At 54.9% G+C, this 18,364-nt stretch overlaps 1 protein-coding gene across 3 annotated transcripts in view; it reads right to left on the bottom strand.

Annotated features, from left to right (window-relative positions):
* TESC (tescalcin) overlaps positions 1-16,515 on the bottom strand; it is a 68,147-nt gene extending 51,632 nt beyond the window's left edge. For all 3 annotated transcript variants that reach the window (XM_079762452.1, XM_079762453.1, XM_079762454.1), the window contains exon 1: positions 16,174-16,515. In XM_079762452.1, the coding sequence (XP_079618578.1) occupies positions 16,174-16,231 (58 nt within the window). In that variant the 5' untranslated portion in view covers positions 16,232-16,515. The remainder of the gene's footprint in view (positions 1-16,173) is intronic.
* Between the last annotated feature and the right edge of the window lie 1,849 nt (positions 16,516-18,364).

Genomic DNA, 18,364 nt, shown 5'->3' with positions numbered 1-18,364 from the left:
GCTAAATAGCATGTTATTAAACTATTATTGGGTTACCAAAGAGATCAAAGAAGAAATAAAAAACATCCTGGAAACGAATGACAATGAAAACACAAAAATTCAAAGTCTATGAGACACAGTGAAAGCAGTCCTGAAAGGGAAGTTCAGAGCATACCTCAAAAAAATAAGAAAAACTGCTAATAAATTATCTAACTCTATAACTTAATGAATTAGAAAGAGAGTAACAAGAAAAGCCCAGAGGGAAGGAAATAATAAAGATTAGAGTGGAAATAAATGACATAGAGACCAAAAGCAAAAGATCAATGAAACAAAGATCTGGTTCTTTGAAAGGATACACAAGATTAATGAACCTCTAGCCAGGCTCACTAAGAAACAGAGAGGACCCAAATAAAATCAACAATGAAAGAGGCGAAATAACAACAGGCCCCAAGAAATACAAAGGATTGTAAAAAAATACTATGACAACTCTATTCCAACAAACTAGTCAACCTAGAAGAAAAGGACATATTCCTAGAAAAATACAACCTTCCAAAACTCAATCAGGAAGAATCTAAATATCTCAATAGGCCAATAACTATAGAAGAAATTGAAGCAGTCATCAAAAAGCTTCCAGCAAACAAAAGCCCGGGGCCTGACAGCTTCACAGGGGAGTTTTACCAAACATTCAAGGAAGAACTAAAACCTATCCTCCTCAGACTATTCCAAAAAGTTCAAGAGGAAGGAAAATTTTCAAGCTCTTTCTATGAAGCCAGCATGACCCTAATCCCCAAACCAGATAAAGATACTACAATGAAAAAGAACTATAGGCCAATATCCTTGATGAACATAAATGCTAAAATCCTCAACAAAATCCTAGCAAATTCGACCCAGCATTACATTAGAAAGATCATACACCATGACCAAGTGGGATTTATTCCAGGGATGCCAGGCTGGTACAATATCCACAAATCAATAAACCTGATACATCACATAAACAAACAGAGATAAAAATCACATAATCATATCAATTGATGCAGAAAAAGCATTTGACAAAATCCAAACCCTTTCTTGATAAAAATTCTCAGTAAAGTGGGAATAGAGGGATCAGACCTCAACAAAATAAAAGCCTTATATGACAAACCTACAGCCAACATCATACTCAATGAGCAAAAAGTAAAACCATTTCCCCTAAGAACAGGAACAAGACAGGGATGCCCACTCTCACCACTCCTGTTCCACATAGTACTGGAAGTGCTAGCCACAGTGGTCAGACAAGAAGAAGAAATAAAAGGCATCCAAATTGGAAAAGAAGAAGTAAAACTGTCATTATTGACATGATACTGTACATAGAAAACGCTAAAGACTCCATCAAAAAACTACTAGATTTAATAAATGAATTCTGCAATATAGCAGGATACAACATTAACACCCAGAAATCTATGGCTTTTTAATAAACTAATAATGAACTCACAGAAAGAGAAACAAAACAAAACAAAAAATCCCATTTACCAAAAAAAATTAAGATACCTAGGGATAAACTTAACTAAGGAGACAAAAGACCTGTACTCGGAAAACTACGGGACATTGAAAAAAGAGAGGAAGAAATAAACAAATGGAAGACTATACCGTGTTCATGGATTGGTAGAATCAACATCATTAAAATGTCCATATTACCCAAAGCAATCTATCGATTCAATGCACTCCCCATTAAAATACCAATTGCATATTTCACAGACTTAGAACAAACTCTCCAAAAATTCATCTGGGATAAAAAATAGACCCCAAATAGCCGCTGCCATCTTGAGAAAGAAGAACAAAGTTGGAGGGATCACAATATTACAAAGCCATTGTTCTCAAAACTGCCTGGTACTGACATAAGAACAGACATATAGACCAATGGAACAGAACAGAGAACCCAGAAATTGACCCAAGCCATTATACTCAATTAATATTTGACAAAGGAGGCAAGAACATACAACGGAGTCAAGACAGTCTCTTCAATAAATGGTGTTGGGAAAATTGGACAGATACATGCAAAAAAAATTGAAATTAGACCACCAACTTACACCATACACAAAAATAATCTCAAAATGGATAAAGGACTTTAACGTAAGATGGGAAACCATAAAAATCTTAGAAGAATCCATAGGCAGCAAAATATCAGACATATGTCACAGCAAATATCTTTACCGATACAGCTCCTAGGGCAATGGAGACTAAGGAGAAAATAAACAAATGGGACTACATCAAAATAAAAAGCTTCTGCACAGCAAAAGAAACCATCAGCGAAACAACAAGAAAGCCCACTGCATGGGAGAACATATTTGCCAATGTTATATCTGATAAGGGCCTAATCTCCAAAATTTATAAGGAACTCACACATCTTAACAAAAGGAAGATAAACTATCCAATCAAAAAATGGGCAAAGGACCTAAATAGACACTTTTCAAAAGTGGACATACAGAAGGCCAAGAGACATATGAAAACATGCTCAAAGTCACTAATCATCCGAGAGATGCAAATCAAAACAACGAGATACTATCTCACACCTGTCAGAATGGCTACCATCAACAAATCCACAAACAACAAGTGCTGGCGAGGATGCGGAGAAAAAGGAACCCTCATGCACTGCTGGTGGGAATGCAGACTGGTGCAGCCACTGTGGAGAACGGTATGGAGTTTCCTCAAAAAACTAAAAATGGAACTCCCATTTAACCCAGTAACCCCACTTCTAGGAATATATCCCAAGAAATCAGAAACACCAATCAGAAAGGACATATGCACCCCTATGTTCATAGCACAATTCACCATAGCTAAGATTTGGAAACAGCCTAAGTGCCCAACAGTAGATGAGTGGATTAAAACACTGTGGTACATGTACACAATGGAATACTAAACTGCTGTAAAAAAGAAAGAATTCTCACCATTTGCAACAGCATGGATGGAACTAGAGAGCATTATGCTAAGTGAAATAAGCCAGTCGGAGAAAGATAAATATCACATGATCTCACTCGTTTGTGGAATACAATGAACAACATAAACTGATGAACAAAGATAGAGACATAGAAGCATCAAACAGACCATCAAACCTCAGAGGGAAGGCAGGGGAGGGTGGAGGTGGGGGTAAGAGATCAACCAAAGGGCTTGTATGCATGCATATAAGCCTAACCAATGGACACAGACACCAGGGGGGTGAGGGCATGTGCTGGGGCGAGGGGGTGGCCAAGGAGAGGTCAATGGGGGTAAAAGGAGACATATGTAATACTTTATGTAACTAGAGGCCCAATGCACAAAATTCTTGCAAGGGTAGGCCTTCACAGCCCCGGCGGCCTCGCAGCCCCGTGACCCCGCCCTCCTCCCACTTGTCGTTCCAGAAGGTCGTTCCAGAAGGTCGTTCCAGAAGGTCGTTCTGCTGTCCAGTCTAATTAGCATATTAGCTCTTTATTATATAGGATACTTTAAACAATAAAGAATTTTAAAAAATAAAAAAAATGAACTGCTTTAAATAAAAAAAAGAAGAAGAGACATTTACTGAGCGCCTCTGATCTGCCAGGCACCTGCTAGATGCTGGGGTGCAGTCGTGAAGGTGCGCGTCACCTGGCCGGGACCCAGGATAACAATTGCAGAGTCAGCTTGCCAGGCGGGGGCAGGGGCACAGGTTGGGCTAAGGCCTTGGTCGGCAAACTGCGGCTCGAGAGCCACATGCGGCTCTTTGGCCCCTTGAGTGTGGCTCTTCCACAAAAAACCACGGCCTGGGCGAGTCTGTTTTGAAGAAGTGGCATTAGAAGAAGTTTAAGTTTAAAAAATTTGGCTCTCAAAAGAAATTTCAATCGTTGTACTGTTGATATTTGGCTCTGTGGACTAATGAGTTTGCCGACCAGGGGGCTAAGGCATTGAGATTTCGCCCTGAGTTTACGGAGGGTGCTAAGGCAGGGAACAAGATTCCATGTGTCTGGGGGCAGAATGGAGGGTGGATGCACATGATGGGTCTGGGAACCCGGGAGATGCGGGCAGGTGGAGCAGTCCAGGTGCTGGGGTGGGGGTGGGAGTGGGGGGATGGTGGAGTGGGGGGTTCAGCAAGGGCGTCTGAGAGCATGCGCCCGCTCTCTCCAGGGGTGCCCAGGTGCCGCCCTGCTCCCCCCGCAGCGCCTGCCTGCGTGCGGGCCCTGGGACACCAGGGGCCTCCCTGGGAAGGTCTCAGGGGCCTTCAGGGCCCCCGAAGCTCTCCTGCTCAGGTGTCCCTCAGACTGGCCAGGACTCGGCCAGGCAGGGCTGCAGCCCGGAGTACAGAGATGAGGCAGGCCAGACAGAGGGGAGCCCACGCCCCTGCCCAGAGCTGCCGCCGCGTCCTACTCCGCTGTCTTCCTGGGCTGCACCCCTCCTCCGCAGACGCAGGTAATAATAGCGCCGCCTTCACGAAGCTGCTCCCCCGTGAAAAACAACCACGAGCACGCACCATCACCAAAATGTGGAAACATCCAATGTCCGTCAGCTGGTGGGGGGGTCACCAAATGTGGTCCCTCCGTGCACTGGAATGATTCCAACCCCCCCCCCCCAAATATGCAGTAATGACACGCCACAACATGCATGAACCTGGGAAACATGCTAAGAGAAAGAAGCCAGTCCCCAAAGCCCACGATGCTCTGCTCCCCTGTATGTGAAATGTCCGGCACAAACGAACACATGGAGACAGAAAGTGGCTGCCAGGGGCTGCGGGTTGGGGGATCAGAGCGACTGCCAACGGGCATGAAGTTTCTTTCTGGGGCGATGAAGACGTTCTGGAAATACGGGTAATGTTTGCACTACACTTCGGAGGCACGTAATGCCATCGCCTTAGACACTTTAAAATGGCGAAGATGGTGCATTTGATGAATTTTGCCCCAATTTAACAGCAAACCACCCGCACACTTGGCACTGGACCTGGCAGGAGCCCGAGACACGGGAGCGGCCACGAGAGTGGTCGTGATGCCCGTAAAGCATGAGTCCCTGGTGCCTCTGAGGCTCTTCGGTGGCTCCAGGCTCAGGAGGGAAGAGGCCACCTGCTGTGTGCCGCCTGGGGCTACAGGCAAAGCAGTGACAGCCGGGCCTCCCAGCCCCGAGGCCTCCTCTCCTTCACCTGCCTCCCCCTGCAGCCACGTGCCCAATGGGTACACGTTACAGACCACGCCCTGCTGCCGGGACTCCACAATGAACCGAAGACGGCCTGGGGCACTCGGCCTTGGGAGGGAGGTTACCAAACCCAGTTCTGTTCCACAGCAGCAGCAGCAACTAGAAGATGGCTGGCTGGCTGGCTGGCTTTGATCCCGCGCCTTCACGCCCTTTTCATGCCAACTCCAGCCCACTCGGTAAGTGCAAGAGCCCAGGCATTCCCGGCGTGAGCGGCCGGGCCCAGGCGGCGTGGTGTCGGCGTTTATTTTAACCTCAGGCGCGGCTGGTCTCGTTTCTGGATCTCTGCGCGTCTTCCCTACGCAGAAGGGACCCCGGTTCTCGGACTGGAGGGGAAGCTGGACGGCGTGACGTGGCTGACTTTCTTCTCAGAAGCGAGGAGACAACTGGGAAAGCTGTCAGGGTGGGTGTGCATGACTCCACATCACGCAGCCTGCGCTTCGCTCGTCCTCGCTCAGCTCCCTACCGCCACGCTGTGTTCTCTGCCATTTGCTTTGCAAAGTAATAATAACTGCCATGTGTTAGCATTTCCTCAGCGGCAGAGACCAAGCCCAATGCCTGGCAGACATTATCTTACGTGGCCTTCCGAACAGGGCCTGCCTCCGAGGGCGAGTATCCCCCCGTCTCACAGGTCAGGAAGCGGAGTCTCAGAGGGGTTAAGTCACTGGCTGAAGGTCACACAGCTGCAGACGACAGGTCTATGACTCCGGCATTGTTTCTCGTCCCCGTTTACTATGCTGTATGCCCAAACCGAGAAGGGACTGGAGTAATGAAGACATGACATTGATGTCACTGAGGAGACAAAGATGTCTCTATTCTAATAAAAAGACTAAAGATGATAAAGGGGGGAGCAACAGAGAATCAGAGATTTAGGGAGTGGGTGTTGTTCAGAGCATCTGAGGAACTGGTTTTCACATCCTCCCAGAACTACCTTCAGCTCCAGAATTATGCGGAGGCCACACCAAGCGGAGATGGGCTTATGGAAAGTGTGAGGGCTTCTTTTTTGTTGTTTTTAATGTATTTTTATTCATTTCAGAGAGAAAGGGAGAGGAAGAGACAGAAACATCAATGATGAGAAGGAATCATTGATTGGCTGCCTCCTACACGCCCCCTACTGGGGACCGAGCCCACAACCCGGGCATGTGCCCTTGACGGGAATCGAACCCGGGACCCTTGAGTCCACTGGCCGACGCTCTATACACTGAGCCAAACCAGCTAGGGCGTGAGGGCTTCTTATGCAAGGACATTGGATAAAGAACTCCAATCCTGCTAACAGACTCTCCATCCCACTGCAAACACATAAAACACTGGATAAAATAAGAAAAACAAAACATGAAATACACCCCTAAGCTGAGAAGAAAGGGAAACCCCCAGGTGCCAGAGCAAGGAGGGAGCTCGGGCCCAGCAGGTGGGCGTGCCGATGCTGCGGAGGGTGCGGAGGGGACCGCGATGGCACAGCTCTGACAGCCACGTGTGGGGCTCCAGCCCGCGGACTGACAGAGGGGTCTACGCTCTGCATGAGCTGGGAGTGAGGCTCCAGCAAACGCTGAGGCACAAAGGCTGCTTCTCCATGTAGGTGGGCCAGGAAACTGTTCCCCTCCGGCCCTGGGCGTCAGCAAGCAAGATGAACCCGCGGAGGAGGCGGCAGGGCGCAGAGGAGAGAGCCAGGCCTGTGATGAATCACACCAGCCTGCGCCGTGCACGGGTGAAGAATCCAAACCTCTGCGGTGCAGGAAAGGCAAACGGAGAGTTCACGTAAACAGTGTTTCCCAGCCAGTGACGGCCCCAGGGACCGAGCACATCCACGCACAGCCCTGTGTGAGGCGCTTCTGTGACCCAGGGTACCCGGAGCCTCGTGGGAGTGGTGCTTTCAGTAAGCTCACCTCCCCTGGTTTGGCTTCGGCATAAATGTGGAGCTGAAGATAGTTCTGAAAGGATGTGGAAGCCAGAGGGAGACAGCACAATCGAGGATGAGCTCATAATAAAAAATCAAACCACACAGCAAATAAAACACCATATGGGAGAGTCAGCAGACACCATTCACAAAAAGGACCAGCACCTCAAGAAGGTGAAGCAGAAGAGACTACGTAGTAAGCTTTAAGTTATTACGAAAATAAAAAGCAGTATCTCATGACCAAAGTAGTGAATTGGAAAACCATATAGAACTTTTACAATGTTTTAAAAAAGTCATTGAGGGGGGAAAAAAGTCATTGGAATTAAAAAACTTAATAGTTAGGCTAAAGCAGCAAAGTTGTAATAGCTAAAGAGAGAATTAGTGAACTGCAAGACAGATCTAATGAACTGAGCCAGATAGCATGAAGCAATAAAAAGAAAATATGAAAATAAGGTAAAGAAGTATTCAGGACAGAATGACATATTTCTGGTCCTACATATTTCTTATAAGAATTACTGAGGAAGATGATAAAAAGAAAGGAGAGAGATATTATTTTTGTGATGGAAGACATGAGTTGCCTTTAGAATAAAACAGCATAAACCATTCTCAGACAGGATAAATAAAATAAATTCACACCTGAGACACAGTATAATTAAAAAAACAAGTAAAACAAGCAAAAAAAAAAAAGCAGATTTCTACAAAGAAATATTAGACAACAGAGCTGACTTCTCAACAAGAGACCATAAAGTGCTGAAAGAAAATATGCAACAACCTCAAATTTTATATCCAGGTAAATGATCATTTGTGTATGCTGGCAAATAACCACATTTTCAGACAAAACTGACAACACACAGAGACTCATGGGAAAAAAAAATCTATAAAAGGTATGTTACATAAGAAGAAAACAAAACCTATACAGAACAGTTGCAATAATTAATAGGGTCTGCACAAAACAATAAAACCAATCCTATCTAATAAAGAGGGAATATGCTAAATGACTGCCCTGCCCTCAAAGATGGCAGCGCCCACAGCCAATAAGGAGGGAATATGCTAATTACTGCCCTGCCCTCAAAGATAATGGCGCTCACAGCCAATAAGGAGGGAATATGCTAATTGACTGCCACGCCCTCAAAGATGGCGGCGCCCACAGCCACAAGGTGGCAGTGCCCAGTCCCCTCAGGCCCGCCTTGCCGCGAGCCTGTCTCTGGAGTCCCCCAGCCCTCTCAGCCCCCCAGCCGCCCAGGGCCGGCCTGAGACACAGGCAAGCCTCGGATGGCGGCTGCCCAGCCACCCAGGGCCGGCCCGAGGCGTAAAGCCTTGGATGGTGGCTGCCCAGCCGCCCAGGGCTGCCCGAGGCTCAGGTAACCAGGGCCAGCTGAGGCTTACAGTGGCAGCAGCAGAGGTGTGATGGGGCATCACCTTCCCCTGATCGCTGGGTCGCCTCCCGCCCCTGAGGGCTCCTGGACTGTGCGAGGGGGCAGGCCAGGCTGAGGGACCCCCCGGTCCAGTGCATGAATTTTCATGCACCGGGCCTCTAGTAGGTTTTATAAATAAAGAAAATGTGTTACAACTTAAAGCATGTTAAGGTCCCTGATCATCAGCACAAGGGCAAGATAATGACTAATTTCAGGGATGTCACAGACGGCAGACATGTCAAGAGCAGAATTACTGAAGAGAGTTAACAATGCCCTTAAAAAGGAGAAGTGTAGCCAGCTTCTGAAAGGCTTATCAGCAACATTAGTAGCTACCAGCCACTACTGAACACTTACAACGTGTCCAGAGCTTTACTGATTCTCATTGCATTCTGACAACACCCCTGTGACACATTCCCATTCTACAGATGAGGAAACTGAGATCTGGAGGCAAAGTTACTTGCCTCGACAGTGAACCAGGCACCGTGAATCAAACCCACATCTGTCTGCTGGTCAAGGTCAAGCTGGCTGAGCTCTCAGGAAGCAGGTGATGACGAGACAGAAGAGCTCCTTAGCATCACCAGCTGGGTGAGGCCTGTGCTGGGCACTCACAAGGGCTTCTTTGATCACTGGGACCCTGGCCTGAGTGCCAGGCGGAAGGAGGGAACACCCGTCCACCCTCAGGGCACAGGGGAGTCATTCACGTGAGCCACCTTCTCTTCCCGTCGCTGTCTAAGCCTCGTCAACATGCTGGTGCCTCCTGCCTGGCCCCCTGCCCACGCTCCAGGAGGTGCTGCGGCCTTCGGACCTGACCGCTCCTGCTCATCTCCCAGGGAGCTGTGCCCAGAACGGAAGACCCGCTGCAGACAGCCTGCCAGTCCCCAAAGGTCACACTGCTGGGACAACAAAGGGTCCTTTTGTCCTCGTGCTTAAGGTGGCCGCCACCAGCGGAAACCACCCACTCAACCTCCTGGCTTTATGAATTAATAATACAATTAGAGCCGGAGACAGGACGGCTGGCAGGGCCTGGGTGCCGGCTCCTCCCTGTCACCTTGCTCAGTGCCACCAGCATGAGCAGGAGGAGGCCCTGCCGTATCTTCCCAGAGCACGGGGCACTTCTGAGCCGAAAACGCCTCGTTCCCTCAGCTTGCGATAGGAGATACCGAAGTGCCTTGCAGCAGGAAATGCATCTTATCGACGCCCGAGGTCTTCTGTCTGTGTGACTGGGCGTATGGTGCATCTGAGCGTTGATTAAATTCACGCTGCATTCTGGGGACCATTAACTCACAAACAAGTATCCTGCCAGCGTGGGGGTGGGAGCGGCAAGAAAGAGGCACAAGGGATCCAACTGCTACGAATCCGAATCCGTGGAGCTGAAGAGTCTTGATGTGGATTCCACGCCGGGAAAACACGAACCTCCTGCAACACGTGGGCCACACGGCGAGGCACCAGAAACGGACGAGGTGGCGGATAGCAGCCTCTTCCTCCCAGGGCTCCTCACTCCGCTCACACTGCTCACCGCTGAGCCTGCCCTCCCCCCCCCCCCCCCGGGAGAGCCCACAATTCTAGAACTTTCCACATCGCCCAGAACCTTTCTGCCTGAGGTCCCGTTCTCCCCTTGCCAACTCAGTCAGCGAGCATGGGGGACACTGTGAACAAGGTCCTGGGGCCGCAGCAAGGCTTCTCCCAGACGACAGACCTGCCGACCCAGGCCTCAGTCTGCACCAGGTGGGGCTGGGGTCACGGGGGGGGGGGGGGGCGGGGAGAGAGGCTGTTTCTCCTTGAACTTACTGAAAGGCCTGGTGTTGAATTTGGGTCCCGCACTCAGCACCTAAACGACCTGAGCAGTCCCCGAGCCTCAGTGTCCTTCCTCATTGGTAAACTGGCTACAGTTGTGGCCCTGCCTCCTGGGGGCTCTTAGGAGGGTCAGGAGGTGATGGACATGAAGTGGCCAAGGAGGAGCCACCGTTGCCTCATTCACATCCCGGCTGGTTGGCCAACCGCCCCCATTTCCACGGGCGGACACGGGGGCTCATGGAGGGCGATGGCCCTGCCCAGGCGTCTCAGCAAGGCAGCCCCAGACCAACCCGGGACCACCAGCTCCAGGCCGGGCTGCACAGCTACTCCCGGGAGGGGCCTGGCCCCCGCTGAACAGAACACAAACATCAGCATGGGCCAGCGCGGGGTGCTTTCCCAGAAGGCAAATTCACTTGCTGCCCAGCCCTTTGGCAAACTTCCAGGCCTACCCGTTTCCACAGTGAGCGCCCAGGGAGGGGGCAGGGGAGGTCGGGACACCTCCCCCCGTCACCAACATGGAGAGGGCTCCTCCCACGGTCTTGACCACTGTGCCCAGGATGCCAGGCCTCTGCCTCCGGGGACCTGCCCTGAGAGCTCAGCCGGTGGGGACTGGCCCTCCCCGCCCGGGAGCCGTGCTTCTTCTAATTCGCTCAGGGCTGCCATGCTTCTCCTACTGAGGTATGACTTATGCGCAATGGAATACACCTCCACACTGCCGAGAGCTGGAGTGCTGGGGGTCCACGGCCCTCCTCCCCTTGAGTCACACAACATAATCCTGCACCCTAGTTCATGGGTGCAGAGACTCCCCGAGCACCCCAAGTTAAAAGCCGCTGTCCTCTCCAGAGGAATTGGAAAGGAGCTGGGCAGGTTCTGCTGGTCTTGGCGACAAGAGGAGCAGCACAGCGGCCGGTCAGCCTGTCCTCGCCCTCCAGCCCCTGAGCATCTGGAGGGAGGGGAGCCATCTGGTCCCCCAGGGGATCCCGCACCTGGAGCAGGTGGTGAAGGGGGCGAGGTCACGGTCCAGGGCCACCTGGAGACTTTCTGACCTGGAAGTCCTGGCCAACAGTGAGAATCCAGTGGAAACTGCACCCCACCGGCCAGGTTTCCCCCCACCCCGCCCCCAAATGTCGAGGTCTGGGGCTTAGACCAGGAACGGAACCCTGACTCTACTCAGTAGTCCGTGGCCTTGGGCAAGTCACCCCATCTCCTGAGCCTCCATGTCCTCGTCTCTGACAGGGGAACGGCAGTGCTGCTGGGAGGGCCCATGGGCGAACGTGGAGGAGGACGCGGCTCGGCCGGCCCTTGGCAGATGCCAGCAGGGGGAACACATTCGCTATTACCATTAAGCACTCAGATCTGGGAGACTGTTTTTTCTTCCTCCTCCTGGCAACGTCTTGGCATCCACACAGACGTGCTGTGGAGCTGTTGGGAGCCCGAAGGAAAAAACAGACCCTTCACCTTTCCCAGAAGCCTCCTCTCACTATTTCCTTTCCAAGCCTGGAGCAGGCACAGTCGGGGCGGGGGGGGGGGGGGGGGGGGGTCAGGAAGTGGGGCTCCCTCCAGGCCAGCTCGAGGTGGCGAAGGGGCAGGACTCCTTCTTCCTGTCCAGGGACCATTTCACACCTCGGGACCCACGCCCGGCGTGATCAGAAGGGCGGCACAGGACCCCACGCAACCAGGACGCCTTCGCCGGAGTTTTTAATGGTTTTAGCCACCAGCTAACCAGCTTTCCTGGCTCCGAAGTGACGGCTGGGAATGCTTGTTTATGCTTTCAATCAGTCAGTGCGACTCCACCAGGCAGAGGCGGTGGGCGCGCAGCCCCGGCGATGCCCTGCGTGGGCGAGGAGTGCTCGGGCCTATTTTTGGTGAAGCTGCTTCAGTGCTGAAGCCAATGGGATGGATGCATGGCGCAAGGAGGGAACCAGAGAAGCCGGGGGGGGGGGGGGGGGGCGCAGCATGGCCAAGGCCAGCTGGTGGGTGGGGGGAGGACTAGGTTTTCTACTGGACACAGGCTCCTGGGCAATACTCCTCGGGTTATCAAGTCCTCAGTCATCACCCCTTTAACGTGAACCTCGGGTTGTCAGTGAGGACCACACATCGTGTACAAAGCGGGGGGCACCTTCATTCCCATCTAAGGGCACTGACAGGTGACAGCACCAACAATGACAGCAGGCTGTCACGTGGCTGCTGTGGGAGGGGGCACAGGGCTGCGGCGTCCTGAGGTCACCCTTTCACCCACACAAGTTGGACGGGGAGAAAGTAGCCAGGGGTGGCTTTCTGGACGGAAGAACAGCTCAGCTGAGCCCTGAATGGCGGAAAGCAGGGGTGGGGAACGTCCGGCCCGCGGGCCGTGTAAGGCCCTCAAAATCATGTGGTCTGGCCCTGCGGGGGCATTGGGGTGAGTTAATTCAATGTTTGACCAAACAGAGCAGGCTAATGTGTAAGTAGGTAATTCTGTCTGGTCCTCGAATGATGTTATAAATACCCACACGGCCCGTGGCGGAAAAACGGTCCCCCACCCCTGCTGCAGGGCATGAGCTCCTAAAGAGGCAGAGCGAAGAGGACACGTTTGTAGCCTTAACCTGGGCGGTGGTCACAGAGGATCCCAAAGGCAAATCCCGCATCGTGCACAGTAAAATGAAAGCGTGCGCCAGGCAGAGGCATGTGCAAAGGCCCGGGGGTGAGGAGGAGAGGTGGGCAGGCTCCCCCCCCCCCCCCCCCGAGGCCGCTACACCCAGGGAAGCAGTGGCGCCGGACCGTGCACGGGGGATCCTGTGACCCACCCCCTCCTCCACTGACAAGCCGTGGGACCACAGGCAAGTTTTACCCTCTGAGCCTCAGTTTCCCTGTCTGCAAATCTGCCTTCCCTGGAGGAGGAGGATGAAGAGTCCACCCGAGTGCACAGAGAGCTCGGCACAGAGCCTGGTGCTCAAGGGCCATGCCTGCCAGCACCAGCCTCTGCTCGCCCGACTCATGGCTTCCGAGCGGAGCCTGCAGGAAGGGAGAGGCTGGGAGAGCCCGGCAGCCCAGGATCCAGGTGGGTGCTGGTGCTCAGAGAGGGAACGTGGCTTGCTAAAGGTCCTGGCCCGGGAAGAAGTGAGGCCAAGTTTTAGCCCTGAGCTGTGCCCAGCGACCAGCCATGCGGCTGTGCGCAAAGCCGGGCCGATCTTACTGAGCACCGAGCCACACCCCGCCCGAGACCCTTCAGTGAGTGCGGCTCTAGACTGTGCTGGTCCGCATCTCAGCTCTCACTCACTGTCCTCAACGGGACGCTGCAGCTGCTGTTCCTTCTGTCCAAACTGCACTTCCTCTGACCATGTGACTGGCTCCTCCTCCTCTGGGGTTCTGTTCCATGACCACCGCCCTCCTCAGAGCGGCCTCCTGTCCACCCTAAAGACATGCGCCCCTGCCCCTGCTCTGACCCTCAGGCTCCCACGGTGCCTTGTTCACAGAGCTTGATGCTTGGGAGTTGATTTGATTGTACTGTGTGTCTCCCCTCAGGAACGGCCGCCTCTCCGGGTCTCTTCCGCCTCCCCAGTCCCCGGTCCATAAATACTGCTGACCACGCTCAGACTGCGTGGGCGCCTGCGGAGGACTAGGGGGAACTCCTATTTACCTCCAGTTCAGAGAGCGGAAGGCACTCCTCCCCTCAGACCTCAGAACCCCTGCCCCGACCCACCATCTGCCCTCCTCCCCCGGGAGGCGGAATCCGAGTTCCGGCCAGCAAGAGGGGACGCTGCTTCAGCCACGCCCAGGAGGGCCGTGGAGCAGGAACACCTGCATGTCACCCCTCCGCCCACCGGGAGCAGCCCCAGGAAACAGACAAGAATCCCAGCATGCTCTGCAGCTCCATCACCTGTCAAGCCCACAACCCGCCGAATTCCCCGATTGCCTGCCAGCCTGCCGTGGGGGCTGCCTGAGAGGTGGGGCCCCTGGTGGCCAGCCCACCCTTCTGGGAAAGCTGTTAGCTACAAAGAACCCCACTCCCACCAGCCCAGATACAAGACAGTGAGAGGCGACGAGAGGGCATTCGAAAAATAAAATCAGCGCCGAGCCAAGGAAGGCCGAGGGGAACCCTACCTCCCTGTTAGCCTGGGGGTGGAACTGGACTTTATAAAACATTTGAAGAAGTGAAATATTCACACGTGGTTCAAAATGAAAATATGACTAGGTTTACAGTGAAAAGCTCACTCCCCCTATCCACCCAATCCCCCATATATATTCATTATTCTTACTGCCTATGGGTCCTTCCCAAGTCCTTGATGCAAATATGGCATTTACAAATATATACTCGCATTCCCCCTTTTTCACAAAGGGGTTCCATATTATACATCCTATATAATAAAAGGCTAATATGCAAATCGACCGAACAGCAGAACTACCGGTGGCTATGACATGCTCTGACCACTGGGGGCAGACGCTCAACGCAGGAGCTGCCCCCTGGTGGTCAGTGCACTCCCACAGCCAGAAACTCTGAGCCCGGCTAACAGCTGGCGAGCAGAGCTGTGGTGGCAGGAGCCTCTCCCACCTCGGCAGTGGGACATCCCCTGAGGGCTCCCGGACTGCTAGAGGGCGCAGGCCAGGTTGAGGGACCCCTCCATCCCCCCCAAACCCCGTGCACAAATTTCGTGCATCGGGCCTCCAGTATGTATGTATGTGTATGTGTGTGTGTGTGTGTGTGTGTGTGTGTGTGTATCACCACACCTTTTTTCCTATAGATAGTTCTGTATTTGCGCACTGAAGATATATACATACGTATGTGTATGTGGACATGTGTGTATACACACACACACACACTCACTCACTCCAATTGTTAAGGGGTTTCTGTCATTTCCATTCAATTCTCCTGAAAGAGGTGTTCAGATTGGGGGTCAGGAGTCGGCTTGCAGCCCACGCACAAATGGCTGGTTTCCCCCCATGACTGACTACAGACACGGGCTGTCCGCACCCAACTCAAAGCAGGTGCCAGGAGCCAGCTCCTTAGAAATAACATCTGCAGCTCCCACCACTGGAGCATCTACCAGGTACTGGCAGAAATCCTGCTCCAAAGAGAGGAAACCAAGACCCGGCGAGGTAAAAGGACTGGTCCAAGGTCACACCGCCGGGAAGGAAGTGGTGCAGGCAGAGTTCCCACCCTGTCTGTCCATCTCCAAAGCCAGCCTGCCCGCTCCCCAGGCCTCCCTGGTCTCCGGCCCACGCCCCTCTTCACAGCCGGCTGAGCCCGGCCCCGGAGCCCACGGTCCGGTTTGCAGCCCGGCTGGGCTTGGGCAGACAGGCGCTTCCGCCCGTCAGGTCCCTGCGGTCACCTCGGCCGCGCTGGCCTCCCCGTGCGCCCCGCCTCTGCGGGTCCCGGGAGTCCCCGCGACTCGAGGAAGGTCGCGGGCTCCCGCAAAGTGCTGTGTGGACGCTGCCTCGCTCACACCTGCCCGCTGCCCGGGAGGCGCGCCCACCTGAGCCCATTTTGCAGAGGGGAGGACGGGGCCGGAGCCCGGGTCCCACCCAGCTGCGGCCGATTGCAAAACTTTCCGCCCCCTGCGCAACCGAAGCCGAGGACTTGCAGGTGCCTGCGCGCCAGCGGGGCGTAGCCAGGCGCTCTCCCCGCCGGCGCCTGCCCTGCGCGGGGGACCCGGCCCTGCCCTCCCGGTCCGCAGTCCCGGGGGGACCCGCCAACTCGCGGAGCGGCCAGGAGGAGCGGCCGCGGCACTTTTCAGCATCCCCTCTGGCTCCGCGCCGCAGCCGGCCAGGTGGCCGGCAGGAACCCCTTGGAAGGCGGCCGAGGCTGAGCGCAGAGAGGGCCAGCCACCGGCCCAAGGTCACACAGCCAGCGGCGCGAAGCCCGGCCGGCGGCGGCGGGCTGGGACTCCCCGCGCGAACCCGCGGCGGCCCCGCCCGTGCCCCCGCGCCCGTGCCCCGCGCGGTACTCACAGCCCGTCTTGCCCGCGAGCTCCCGAATCTCCTCGGACGCGGACTGGGCAGCGCCCATGGTGCCCACGGCGGGGGCTCCGGGGCGCGCGTCCCTCACAGGCCCGGGGCGGCGTCGGTTGCGCAGCGGCCGGTCCGGCCTCGGGTTCAACGCGAGTCGGGACGCCGGGACCGGTCTGAGCCGCGGGTTCCGCGTGGGGCGCGAGCGCGGCCTCTTATAGCGGCGGAGGGCGGCGCGCGCGGTCCTAGCGCGCGCCGGCTTCGCGCACTGCGGGGCGTGGGAGCGCCCGCCCCGGGGCTGGGAAGGCGGGGAGGGGCCCGGAGCCCACCTCCCAGGTCCTTCCGTCCCCGCAGCAGCTGCCTTGCAGGTCGAGCCTCGCCCCTCCCTCACGGCTGCGGCTCTGGAAAGACGCAGGTGTGAGCAGAGGCGGGTCAGACCCCGGGAGGCTTCCGTGCTCACTCCCACCGGTGCCGCCACCCGTCCTCCCGGTCTCGGGAGCGGAAACTCGCCGAGCAGCTACAGGTACAACAGCAACCACCTTGGATGCACCGGGCACCGGGTGCTGTGCTGGCTTGTTCCAGGAAAGCCCTCCCGCTCCCAGCTCCTAATGAAGGGACACACCGCGGGCTCGCCCGCCACCCAGGAGCTTGGCCTTGGGGGTGTCCCGAACTTTAGGAGCCGGGAGCGCTGCTCCCCGCCCCCCGCCCCCGTTCTGGCTCCTGCGGGCTGCATTTCAGACAAACTGTGGTTCCAGTCAGCGGAGTTCTGCGTTAAGATGCTCAAAGGGGTGGGGCTCGGCCAGTCTGGGCCGTGGGGGCTGGTCCTGCCGCCTGTCTCACCAGGGTTCCTTCTCCGAAAACGGGGATAACATGGGTCATGAGAGGCCTGTCGGAGGGCCCGCAGGAGACACAGCTCCAGGCGGTCCCAGTGGAGTCATGTCCACTTTGTAAGTGAGACACCGGTCCTCAGAGAGGTCACACAGGAGAGCTGCCAATCAACGTCCAGACTTCCAGGTTCTCAAGCTCAGGGCTCGGGGTGCTGGGCGACTGACAGGGCCATCCATGATGGGCGTGTCCGCTGTCCTGGGTGCCAGGCTGAGCGAGAGTGCTGGGGTGGGGGCCAGGGCCCTCCAGTCTCACAGGGATCTGGGTGGCGCTGAGGAGGGGGTGCCCTCGCTGCAGGCCACAGGCCCAAGCCAAGGGTCACAGCCCTCTCCGGGGGCAGGGTGCCTTCAGAGCCACCAGGGGCTCCTGACCCTGCCAGAGCAGCTGCCCATTACTCTGCTGGCACCCAGAGAGGGCCAGCTGCTGGAATGTGCATTGTCATTTTTTTTTATTTTTTAAAATATTTTTATTGATTTCAGAGAAGAAGGGAGATGGGGGAGAGAGAGATAGAAACATCAATGATGAGGGAGAATCATTGGCTGGCTGCCTCCTGCACGCCCCCCCCCCCCCCCACTGGGGATGGAGCCCACAACCCGGGCGTGTGCCCTTTACCAGAATCGAACCCGGGACCCTTTGGTCCGCAGGCCGAAGCTCTATCCACTGAGCCAAACCGGCCAGGGCTGGAACGTGCCTTTTTAAAACACCCGCAGGCGGTGCTGAGACCCAGCCTGGCTGGGAACCGTGGGCTGTCGGACGGACGCCAGCTGGTCTCCGTGGCCGGGGAGGCTGCCCGGAGACTGCACTTTGGGTCAGAAGGGAGCTAGAAGCCTGGACTGGCTTTGGGTTAGAAAGGGGGATCCCGGGCCCCTGGGGAATGACCCACAACTGCTGGGAACTATTTTATTCTGACTTAAAACATCAGTTCCTGGAATGCTGTTGTATTAAATTATTCAAGGGGTCAGTGATGGGGCTTTCTGCTGGGGTGCAGAAAAGGCGTCCTCAAACTGCGTCTGCTCCCCTTAGCTCCCGGCGCTGAAGACAGTGCCTGTGGCGGGGACCGGGCCCTGCGATAGTGCTGGGGCAGCACGGCTTCCTCTGCCCTTCAGGTGATCGGAGCCCCCGCCCCCGTCTCTACCGTCAGCGTCGCCTCAAGGCCCCCTGGCCGCTGCCAGCTCCCAGACAAGCACTTACACTTGTTCCTCTGCCCGGAACTCCCTTCCCCTCCCTCTTCCTATGGCCGGCGCTTCCTCTTCAGATCGCAGGGTAATCACTTCCTCCCAGAGGCCTCCCGGGGTCCCCACCCGCTCTC

The sequence above is a fragment of the Cnephaeus nilssonii genome (genome assembly GCF_951640355.1).
Source record: "Cnephaeus nilssonii genome assembly, chromosome: 22".
Classification (NCBI taxonomy): domain Eukaryota; kingdom Metazoa; phylum Chordata; class Mammalia; order Chiroptera; family Vespertilionidae; genus Cnephaeus; species Cnephaeus nilssonii.
The sequence above is the reverse complement of the archived record's forward strand: the minus strand, read 5'-3'. Positions and strand labels throughout refer to the sequence as shown.